The sequence below is a fragment of the Eulemur rufifrons genome, chromosome 6 (genome assembly GCF_041146395.1).
Source record: "Eulemur rufifrons isolate Redbay chromosome 6, OSU_ERuf_1, whole genome shotgun sequence".
Lineage (NCBI taxonomy): Eukaryota > Metazoa > Chordata > Mammalia > Primates > Lemuridae > Eulemur > Eulemur rufifrons.
The window spans coordinates 92,947,092-92,958,580 of record NC_090988.1 but is presented as its reverse complement, the minus strand read 5'-3'; the positions used below and the strand labels follow the sequence as shown (position 1 = coordinate 92,958,580).

General features: G+C 47.6%; 2 protein-coding genes across 3 annotated transcripts; one reads left to right on the top strand and one right to left on the bottom strand.

Annotated features, from left to right (window-relative positions):
• Window positions 1–2,091: 2,091 nt before the first annotated feature.
• Window positions 2,092–8,670, top strand: BTBD18 (BTB domain containing 18). The gene is made up of 2 exons (XM_069470033.1): window positions 2,092–2,215; window positions 6,605–8,670. The coding sequence occupies exons 1-2, from the start codon at window positions 2,092–2,094 to the stop codon at window positions 8,668–8,670; spliced, it is 2,190 nt and encodes a 729-aa protein (XP_069326134.1).
• Window positions 8,671–9,426: 756 nt separating this feature from the next.
• Window positions 9,427–11,486, bottom strand: SELENOH (selenoprotein H). 2 transcript variants are annotated; one of them, XM_069470031.1, is made up of 4 exons: window positions 11,206–11,486; window positions 10,973–11,118; window positions 10,711–10,841; window positions 9,427–9,606 (listed from the first exon to the last, which is right to left on the bottom strand). In XM_069470031.1, the coding sequence occupies exons 1-3, from the start codon at window positions 11,325–11,327 to the stop codon at window positions 10,741–10,743; spliced, it is 369 nt and encodes a 122-aa protein (XP_069326132.1). In that variant the 5' UTR covers window positions 11,328–11,486; the 3' UTR covers window positions 9,427–9,606; window positions 10,711–10,740. The 2 variants fall into 2 exon arrangements, with proteins under 2 accessions (XP_069326132.1, XP_069326133.1); XM_069470032.1 differs by lacking the exon at window positions 9,427–9,606 and adding an exon at window positions 10,430–10,477.
• Between the last annotated feature and the right edge of the window lie 3 nt (window positions 11,487–11,489).

Below are 11,489 nucleotides of genomic sequence, written 5' to 3'. Positions count from 1 at the left end.
AGATTACAGATACGGGGGACAAGGTATGAGTAGGGCCATTCACAGGCTCCTTCCTCCATGAAGCCTTAAGTGTTCTTAGGAGGGCCAAGGCCATTTGTAGCCCCTTCAAGAGGAAAACGGAGGGTCCTTCAACGGCCTTGGACCCGGCCCTCATTAGAGTGTACCTATCCTTTTTTCGGTATGTTTTCACCGGGGGCTCAGGGAGAAGATAGCTTCCCTAAGAATTCCTCCCCCACGGGCCCTTCCTCCTACCTGCAGCAGCCCAGCCATCTTCCCTCAGCCCTCAAGTCCCTCGAGACTTAGCCTCCCGCCCAAAGCTCCGCTCCTCCTCTGATTGGCCCTCCTGTGATCCTTCGGCCAATGGGGATGACGTATTCGGGCAGACGTAGGCCCGAGGGCTCCGGGGAGGCGGAAGGGCGTCGGGCCCCGCGACGCGTGGTGCGCGAGGTGTGTGGTGCCGCCGCGTGGCCACAGGCCCTCGCTGTCTACACTGCCCATTGCACGCGGGTGCCGGGGCCAGCGGAGGTACAAGGGCGCCAGGCGGTGCCTGCAAACCCCATACCGCCGCAAGCCCCGTGAGGGCGAGTCCTCACATCGGGCCTCCGGATCCCCACGCTCCATTCCCAGAAACCTTCGCGCCGAGAGGTCTCTCTTCAAAGGAGTTGGGCCGGGGCGGCCGGAACGTGCGCGGTACAGCTTTGCAGGGGCCTTCCCCGAAGCCGCGCTTTCTCCGCCAACCGCGATTCCCTTGGTCCTGGACAGGAGGGCAACCGCTCAGGCCGTTGGCCCACCTGCGCTGCTTTGCTTAACCTCTCGTCGCGAGGCAGGACATTGGGAGGAAGCAAGGCAGCCTGGACAGAGGATCCAAGCATAGAGAGGACAACAGGAGCAAACCCTATTGCAAAGTTATTCCAGGTTGGGTCTGGGGGCAAGGCCAGGCGCTGGTGGATTGGGAAGCTTCCCCAGGGCCCTTGCAACAGCTGCCATTCTCCATCCACGTCTCTCTGGCTTGGATCGGAATTGAGCCTGCCTTTTGTTTAATTTACCTTTCCGCTCTTTTCTTTCCTGATAGTTTTGACGTGAACTATTTGGACCCTCAGTGCCACCTGACAGAAAACTGCATGCCAGGAAAGGAACACAGCTGTGCAGTGAGTGTGGGGGTCTCAGTGCAAAAAAGCTGGACATGTAGCAAGCCTGAAGTCAGAATATCCAGTTTGTTTGGGGAGGGGTAGAATGTTTAACTATCCTTGTTCCATTATTAGCCGGGTAATTAAGCAGACAGATAAACTTAGAGGCCACATTCTTTGCCAACTTCCAGGGTCTGTCAGGCTCACTTTGGTCAAGTACATCAGAGCCCAGGGTGGCAGTGTTTTCCTTATTTCTGTGAGAGACCTTCCCACCAGATCCAAAGGTTTCTCTTTATTGTGCACCCTCTGCTGGTTAGTGTGATAGAGTGAACTCAGAGAAAACAAAGAGATCATTTTATATCAAGTCTGTTTCTTTCAAAATGTAAAACTGAAAATTATATCCATGGAACTGGGATGTGGTGCTCAGAAAGAATATGAGTAGTCAGCACTGTAGCAGTTGAGTCTCAGTAGTAATGTGAATGAGGACGGTTGAAGGAGGATAGTAATAATAATAATAGCTACCATTTGAGGGTTGGTAATTATTTTGTGCTAGGTAGTCACTGTGCTAAGCAATTTTACCTGCATTGACTCATTTAATCTTCAAAACAGCCCTACGAGGTAAGTACATCATTCCCATTTCATGGATGAGGAAAGTACTCAGAGAAGTTAAGTCACCTGCATGAGATTATATAGCTAGGCTAATCAACAGAGCTGAGATTCAAGCCTAGGCTGATCTCTGAGCTCCCACATGTAACCACTATGATGATTTTCTTTCTTGAGATACCCTTGGCACGATTTCTAGGCTGCCGTTTCCTCAACTCATACTATTATCTCTCACTTTCAAAATTTCCCTGCCATTTCAAAGACAAAAAACCAAATTAGTTGTAACCGTACCTCTGAAATGTATTATCTCACCTACAGGAATCTGATCCGTGAAACCTAGGTTTGTTAAGAGACTACCAACATGTGCTCTCCTGCCAGTCCCAAAATCCTATACAGGAACCCCCGGTTCCTCCGGTTAGCTTTTCTGCAACTTCATCACCAGCAGCAGAGTGGTGTGTTCTGTGATGTCCTTCTGCAGGCAGAAGGTAAGAGACTGGCAGAAACTCAACTGAAAACTCACCATAGAATATGATAAAATGAATTTAGGGCCAGGGGGTGAAGGACAAAACCAGGAAAATGTTACTGCCTTTGACCACTGGGAACCGTTTGATAAAGAGCTATTTGTTTCTAGGACAGTTATTAACTGTTTTCAAAGGTGAAATTGTGACTGCTTCTTTCTTTTAAAAAATGAAACTAATTGTAAAATATTGTAAGCACAGAAATTTTATAAAACATGGATAATATTCTGGCCAGGCGTGGTGGCTGATACCTGTAATCCTAGTATTCTGGGAGGCTGAGGCAGGGGGATCGCTTGAGGTGGGGAGTTCAAGACCACCCTGAGCAAGAGCAAGACCCCGTCTCTACTAAAAATAGAAAAAGTTAGATGAGTGATTAAAAAGAGAAAAAAATTAGCCGGGCATGGTAGCACGCGTCTGTAGTCCCAGCTACTTGGGAGGCTGAGGCAGGAGGATCGCTTAAGCCCAAGAGTTTGAGATTGCTGTGAGCTAGGGTGATGCCACAGCACTGTAGCCCGGATGACAGAGCAAAACCCTATCTAAAAAAAAAAAAAAACCCCATGGATAATATTCTAATGGGATGATCAAGAAGATTGAGTTAACATGTTAAGTACTTAGAACAGTGCTTTTAATATACTTACGACAATGTGTTTTAGATGATACATATTTTCACATTTTCTTGCCAAGCTATTGATTTTATCTCATATTGATGATTTTTGTTGTTTGCTATTAGAACTAAAACCGTATAGCTTATTTCCACCCCTTCCCTTCACACTGGAAATGTTAAATCAGGATGAAGTAGACCCTGGTATAATGTAAAAGGCCCAAGATTAGGAGTCAGAGGCCCAGAGTTTCCTAGCTTTGTAAGTAAGTGTCAAATAGGGCAAGGAACTTCATGTCTCTGGGGCTCAGTTTCTTCATTTATAAAAAAAGATTATGACAACCAACATTGTGTAGCACTCTACAATTTGCAAAGTACATATAGTATAGTGTCTTATTTGATTCTAACAGCCTTGCGAAATAAGTAATGGTTATATGGTTCCAATTCTACAGATTAATGAATCGAAGCTTACAGTTAAGTTACTTGCCTGTTGGTTCTCTTAGTGAGGAGCTGAAATTGATTCTTTAATTCAAAATAAACAAAAAGTATCAGTTGCCTTTTGTAGGCTAAACATTGTTCTAGCTTGGGCATACAGTATTTATCAAGATAAAATCCCTGCTCTTAAGGAAATCTTGTAAGGGGGAGACATTCAAATGTCCAGTGTGTTCAGTATATTAAAAATATAATTGGGTAAGTGTAGCCTGACTTAGCATAAAAGAGGAGCATCCTTCACAGACTTGGGGAAGCTGGGGAACAAGGGTTAGGGAACTTTTCTTGGAGGAAATAACCCCCTTAGGTGAGATCTGAAGGACAAACAGAAGTAGGAGGAAGTAGAGAAAGGTTATTCCAGGTGGAGAGAACAGCATGTGCAGAGGTTCAGAGATGTGACCAGGGTTTTGTAAATTGTTCATTATGGCTAGAGCACAGACCATAAGAGGTGTACTGGCCAGAGAAGAATAGAAAAATCAGCAATCATGTTAGGTCTGAAGTATCATGCAAAGAAAGTAGGTCTTTGGCCAGGCATGGTGGCTCACGCCTGTAATACTAGCTCTCTAGAAGGCCGAGGCAGGAGTATTGCTTGAGGTCAGGAGTTCAAGACCAGCCTGAGCAAGAGCGAGACCCCCCCCTCTCTACTAAAAATAGAAAAAATTAGCTGGGTGTCATGGCATGCACCTGTAGTCCCAGCTCCTCGGGATCGCTTGAGCCCAAGAGTTTGAGGTTGCTGTGGGCTCAAGTGACGCCATCACACTCTACTCAGGACAACAGAATGAGACTCTGTCTCAAAAAAATAAATAAATAAAATAAAGTAGGAGGTCTTGTTCATAGGACACTGGGAAACATATTGAACAGTTTTAAGCAGGAGGTCGTGATCAGATACCTGCTTTAGAAACAACACTCAGGATGCATTAAGAATTACTGGATGGTTATTGAGCCCAGATAGGAGACTGTTTTGTAATCCAGGAGAGAGGAGATGGTGGCCTGAACTAAGGCATTGAGAATAGAGAGAAATGAATAAACTATTGAAGAGAATTTACAAAACTTCCTGAAGTAAAGAGCATAGACTGTGTAGCTAGACTCTCCAGGTTCAAATCTTATCCCTCCTAACTTACTATGTAATGTAGGTATGTTACTTAACTATGTCTCAATTTACTCATCTATAATAATAGTAGCTACTTTCAGGGTTGCAGTGAAGATTAAATGAATTAATACTAGTAAAATCCTGGCCGGGCGCGGTGGCTCATGCCTGTAATCCTAGCACTCTGGGAGGCCGAGGTGGGCGGATCCTTTGAGCTCAGGAGTTCGAGACCAGCCTGAGCAAGAGCGAGACCCCATCTCTACTAAAAATAGAAAGAAATTATATGGACAGCTAAAAATATATATAGAAAAAATTAGCCGGGCATGGTGGTGCATGCCTGTAGTCCCAGCTACTCGGGAGGCTGAGACAGGAGGATCGCTCGAGCTCAGGAGTTTGAGGTTGCTGTGAGCTAGGCTGATGCCACGGCACTCACTCTAGCCTGGGCAACAGAGTGAGACTCTGTCTCAAAAAAAAAAAAAAAAAAAAAATACTAGTAAAATCCTAAGATCAATAAGACACATAATAAGGACTCAAAAATATTAGCTTTAAAACAACCTGACATTTGACTGGATGTGGTAAGTAAGGGAGAGAAGAATCAACGATGATTTCTAGTTTTCAGGCTTGGACAACCAGGTGAATGTGATACCTTATTTTTTTTTTTCAGCATATTATGGGGGTACAAAAGTTTAGGTTATGTATATTGCCCATGCCCCACCCCCCCGCCTGAGTCAGAGCTTCAAGCGTGTCCATTCCCCAGACAATGTGCATCGCACTCATTATGTAGGATGATACCTTATTTTGAAGCAGAAAATAGGGGAGGCTTTGGAGGGTAGGGAATGATGAGTTCATTTTCTGGAAAGGTTGCATTGGAAGTGGTTGTGAGGCATACATGTAGACATGTAGGCTGTGGCATGTTTACTGTCTCAGGAAAGATATCTAGGTGGAGGTATGGATCTGGGAGTCAGCAGCAAGCCTTTGGTAATTGAAACCGTGGGAGATGGCCGGGCGCGGTGGCTCACGCCTGTAATCCTAGCACTCTGGGAGGCCGAGGCGGGTGGATCGCTCAAGGTCAGGAGTTCAAGACCAGCCTGAGCAATGAGCGAGACCTCGTCTCTACTAAAAATAGAAAGAAATTATCTGGCCAACTAAAATAAATATAGAAAAAAAAATTAGCCGGGCATGGTGGCGCATGCCTGTAGTCCCAGCTACTCGGGAGGCTGAGGCAGTAGGATTGCTTAAGCCCAGGCGTTTGAGGTTGCTGTGAGCTAGGCTGACGCCATGGCACTCACTCTAGCCTGAGCAACAAAGCGACACTCTGTCTCAAAAAAAAAAAAAAAAAAAAAAGAAACCATGGGAGAGACTCAGTGAGATTGCCTGGGAAGTACCCATAAAGTGAGAAGGTGGCTCAGAACAGACCACGGCCTGGTAGGCAGTGGCTAGAGCTCAGCAGAGAACTGAACCGATTGTCCACCTCCAAAGCTCAAGCTCTTTCTGTCAGAGCACAAGCTCCTTCTATAAAATTTTTTGAACTCTCTTGAATCAATAAAACTTATTCATCAAGTATTTGATTCTCTACTTTGTGTCAAGCACTGAATGTACCTCAGTGAGCAAGACAGACATTGTCCCTATCCTCAGAGTTTACGGTCTAGTGAAGGAGATGGACAATTACAATACAGATAGGTAAGTGCGATGATAGCTACTGAGTACCTCTCTGTGCTCAGAAGCACTAACACAGACTTGTGGCCGGGTGAAGGAAGGCTTTCTTAAGGAAGTGACGTCTAAGCTAGATTATGAGGATAAAGAAACGAGTTAGATAGGCAAAGGTAATGGCAGAAGGTTCCAGGCAGGCATAAGGAACAAATCTCTCCTTTTACTTGAATTTCCGTAAAAGGAAAATAAGAATGGGCAGGGCTGGGGCGTGGTCACTCACGCCTGCAATCCCAAAACGTTGGGAGGCCAGGGTGGGAGGATCACTTGAGCCCAGGAGTTTGAGGTTACCGTGACCTACACACTCCAGCCTGGGCGTCAGAGAGAGATCCTGTCTCTAAAAACAAATATGTAAGCAAATATAAATAAATAAAAATAAATAAGGGGCAGTACATTTGGGTAGGTAATGTCTATGCTTAGCCCATGAACATGCCTGTCTACATGAGATAACAAAAGTGTTTGGATTCCTCTCTAGGTGAAGCAGTCCCAGCCCACTGCTGCATCCTGTCAGCCTGCAGCCCCTTTTTCACAGAGCGCCTAGAACGGGAGAGGCCAGCTCAGGGTCGGAAGGTGGTGCTGGAGCTGGGGGGCCTGAAGATCAGGACACTTAGGAAGCTTGTGGACTTCCTGTATACCTCAGAGATGGAAGTATCTCGAGAGGAAGCCCAGGATGTGCTTTCTGCCGCCCGTCAGCTCCGTGTATCTGAGCTAGAATCCCTTCAGCTAGAGGGTGGGAAGTTGGTGAAGGCCCCACAGGGCCGAAGATTGAATCGGGAGTGCTTACAACCACCAACTGCTGCACCAATCTCTGCCAGAGTGGTGGTACCAAACCGCCGCCCTCGAACTCCACTGCCCACCACCCAGACTCCCTGTCCTCTTGGGGCAGTCAGATTGAAGTCCTCCGGGAAGGAGGAGGGGTCCCAGGAAAAAAATAACCGACAGAACGCAGAGAACTTATCTGGTACTCTTCTGCTCAAGAGGAAGGCCAGAACCTGCCCAACTCCACAAGAAAAAAGCTCTTCAAGCCACAGTCAGGGGCCTAAGGAGAACAAGAATGACCCTGCTGTTGCTTCTACAGTGCTTTCCCCACCCAGCTTGTACCCCTCTGTGGATGAGCGACTATTACCTAGAAAGATCAGGCTAAGTCGCTCAAAGCCATCTCCTGATATCTGTGCATTGAATCCTTCCAGCATTTTAAGTGGACCCAGCTCAGTGCCTGCAGCCCCTGGCCGGCGTCTTTGGCGGCAGAGGAGTATAAATAAAGAAGCACCAGAGGACAAGCAGAAACTAGGGAGAGCTAGTCCTCTACAAAGCACCCCAAGCCCGTGTGGTCTTGGGAAGACAGGTGGGAACAAGAAGCGGAGCCCTGAAGTCAGGGCACCTAACTCAGACTCTGCAGAGGAGGGGCAGGTTGGGAGAGTGAAACTTCGGAAAATTGTCAATGGGACCTGCTGGGAAGTGGTACAAGAGCCTCCCCTCAAAAACTCTCAAGATAGCCCTCAGATCCCAGAACCTGGAGGAGACTTAGAAGAGCCTTCAGGGACTCAGTCATTCTCAGTTGAAGAGCAGGAAGTGTCATCTGCTAGAATAGAACTGTGTCAGGACTCCCTTGTGTGCTCGAGGATACAAGATATTCTGCTTTCTGCTAGCCACTCCCCAGACCGCCCAGTGGTAAAGTCCGAGTTTGGGTCCAGTCCAGAGCTGGTAGGGAAGGACCCTGTGTTGGATATTGACTGCAGAGAGCCCTGTGCCTTTGACACAGCCCTACTGGGGCAGCCCTGTGAAGCTGAGGAGTACCGAATCACAAGTGCTGCTGCCACCAGTGAGCTGGAAGAGATCCTGGACTTCATGCTCTGCGGTTCAGACATTGAGCCACCTATAGGGTCTCTGGAGAGTCCTGAGGCTGAGGGCTGCAAAACCCCTAGTTACCACCTGACAGAAACAGGAAAGAACTGGATTGAAGGGGAAGAATGGTGTTTGCCAGACCTGGAACTCTGGCCCAGGGAGCTCACAGGATTGGAAAAGGAACCTGTTGATGAAAACAAAGAGCCAATTGAGCCCCCTAGCCCCCTTGTTATGCATTCTGAGAACAAAGAGTCAGTTGAGCCCCTTAGCCACCTTGTCATGCCTTCTGAGATGAGTGAAGGAGAGGTGCTTTCAGTGGGAGGCTCTTGGACTCCAGACCTTGAAATAACCAGCTCCCAGCCACTGGATGGTCAGGGAGACAAACTTCTCCACATTGACTCCCTTGACCCTCCCCAAAGGTCTTATGAGGACCTCTCATCTCCCTGCTCAAACTGGGTGGAGACTGGGCTGGAAGTGTCCCTAACTATGGATGAGGTATTATACCCTGCTACAGAGGCAGGCAAGGAGGTCTTTGGTAACTCTGAGCTACTAGGCCCACTTCCCATCAGCTCTGAAGAGGAAGAGATTGATGTGGTACACTGGACAACAGAGGAGAAGCTAGTGCCCACTAGTATTCCTTCTGTATGGCCTGACCCTTCCTCAGAGTCAGAAACAGAGGTAGATATACTAACGTAGTGGAGGGGGTTAGGGGCCCTGGGCCGGTGGGAAGTGTTGGCTAGCAAAAGGCTTATTGGCAGAGAAGCTAGCACATGCTCTCTCCTCTTAGCACAAGAGGCAGGTGTACCCTTGGCTATTTGTAGGTCCTTTCCTCCCTTCCCCAGGTCTTGGGAATCAGGCAGAAGTTAAGGAGTACCGTGGGTAGAAAATTATGAACTTGAACCATCTTATTTCTTTGTAATCTATTTTCCAGTTAGTGATAAGTGAAACAATAAACCGTGTGGTCCCCAATTCTAGTGAGTCATAGGTAATAGCCAAGGCCAGGCCTCTCAGGTCATGAGATCTCTAGTGACTGCTAATTCAGGAAAAGCTGAAAACACCTGTTGTGGTGCGGTTCTCTGTAAGAGAAAATGTTCCAGGAGAAGGTATGAAGCAGTGATGGGCAGAACACTAAGTGGGTGGGAGTGATGAAATGTTGTCAGGTACCTAATGTGTGTGGGGCTTATTCATTGCCAGTATGTAAAGTCTAGCTAAAACCTCTGCAGGGGCCAGGAAGATGTACTTCCATCATCACTTCCAAGAAGTGAGTTGAAAAGATAGAGTTGTTTTCTAAAAAAATAAATGATTTACTCCCATAGTTTTCACAAATATTTCATATGCTTTACCAAGTCAAATGGCCACCTTGGGCTATAAAAAATACAAGGACCACCGACCACATAAACCTGGCTTCATCCGTCTCTTAACATGTATGTTTTACTCTGTTACTCAAACAGTTTATATTTCAACTTTTATTAAAAACAAACCAAATCCAGTAACTTTTCCAATGCCTTACTAGAGGGTTGCCTCACAACTGAACCATCATTTCTGGAGGGGAAGAAACCATGGCTTCAGGCACATGACTGAGGTTTGGCCATGTCCCGTCATAAATGCTCCAACATCACCAGGGACAGAAAGCTGCAAAAAAGGGGGGAAAGGAGGTTAGAGAAAGGATCCAGACAATCAAGGATAGAGGAAGACATTTCTGCCCCACATCCAACTCACAATCACGGGTGCTGAAGGATTGCATCCCTCCCCCAAATCTCACTCAATATACAAGTGCAGAACAACATGCTAAAGCACTGTATGAAGCAAAGACAAGGTCAAATCCTTGTAACCAGGAGTAACAGTACTGTAGTGCAGTGTTATCTCATGGCACTATTATCAGAAACACACTAGGAACAAAAACAAGAGCGTAGGGTAAGCATACATGAACCAACATGAAACACTGTCAATAAAGAGGAAAATCACTAATTCATACAAATACAAAAACACGTGCCAAAGATTTTGTTTCACTCAACAAGTGAATTAAGAGAATTTAGAACTGGTTCAAAAATTAAAATGGGCCGGGCGCGGTGGCTCACGCCTGTAATCCTAGCACTCTGGGAGGCCAAGGTGGGCGGATCGTTTGAGCTCAGGAGTTCGAGACCAGCCTGAGCAAGAGCGAGACCCCATCTCTACTAAAAATAGAAAGAAATTATATGGACAGCTAAAAATATATATAGAAAAAATTAGCCGGGCATGGTGGCGCATGCCTGTAGTCCTAGCTACTCGGGAGGCTGAGACAGGAGGATCACTTAAGCTCAGGAGTTTGAGGTTGCTGTGAGCTAGGCTGACGCCACGGCACTCACTCTAGCCTGGGCAACAGAGTGAGACCCTGTCTCAAAAAAAAAAAAAAAATTAAAATGAGCCATCAGGAAAGGCAAATAAATTTTCAAACAAATGCAAAACTGGTCCATACCCTCAGGGCAACAATCAACTGCATCTCCAGAGGACACGAATTGCATGTCTATAAAGAATTATTTACATTACTACGAATATTCTACAACTTAGCTCAAAGACAATTTAAGATGGAGTTGGTAAAGAGCATACAAGATGGGCAATGGTACATTTTTTAGATACTGTGTGAAATGAGCTGTAACAGCGCTAAGGGCTGCTTTCCAAGTAGCCAAACCAAGATGAATCCCCTCCCTTCCTAAACACTGCCCCCTACCTTCACCTCCCCCCCGCCCCATTTCAAACCTCAGCATGAGGACTTCTGCCCAAAACTCCCTACGAAAGGTACTTCTTCAACTCTTCCACCACCACTTGAGGCTCAGGAAATTTGAGTTTGCGTGGAGGCCCCTTCTTAATCCCAGTCCAGAGCTCCGCACCTGGGAAAGGACCGAATAAAGCGAAGTTACTTTGGAATCCACAAGCTCCTCTCCAAAATGAGGTAGCCGCGGTTTCAGCGCTTCCTCTTTGGTTCCCATGCCCCTTTTCCCCAGACCTGGTCCCCACTCACTGCTGCCGTCCGGGCGCTGCAGCGTCACCTCGAAGCTGCCCCTCCGGGGCTTGGCAGGGTTCACCTTCACCGGAAGCCCCGGGGCCTCCAGGCGCAGCGCCTGGCTCAGGGCCGCGGCGTTGCGCCCATAGACGCGTCAGCTAGTGCTAGAGAGAGACGGGGAGAATAGAGACTGGAGCCCCTGGCCTGCGACGCCATTGTCCCCACTCCCTGTGACTCTCCGGGCCCCTCACCAATGCTCGATCACGACGGTCGCCTCCTCCACTCCCTCCCCACCGTTCTCCAGCTTCTCCCGCTTCTCGGCCGTCGCGACCACTGAGGCCTCGGCCTTCCTCTTCCTCCCGCGGGGAGCCATGGCGACTAGAGCCCGGCTGGGAGCAGAGCCGACCTGGGATGTGGGAGACGGGGAATAGGAGGAGACGTGACCACAGAGCAGGAACTGGGCAGCAGCAACCTCAGGCCACACTCTCCGATCCCAAAGCGGAAACCTCTCTCCAACAAGCGGAAAGCGCGGTCC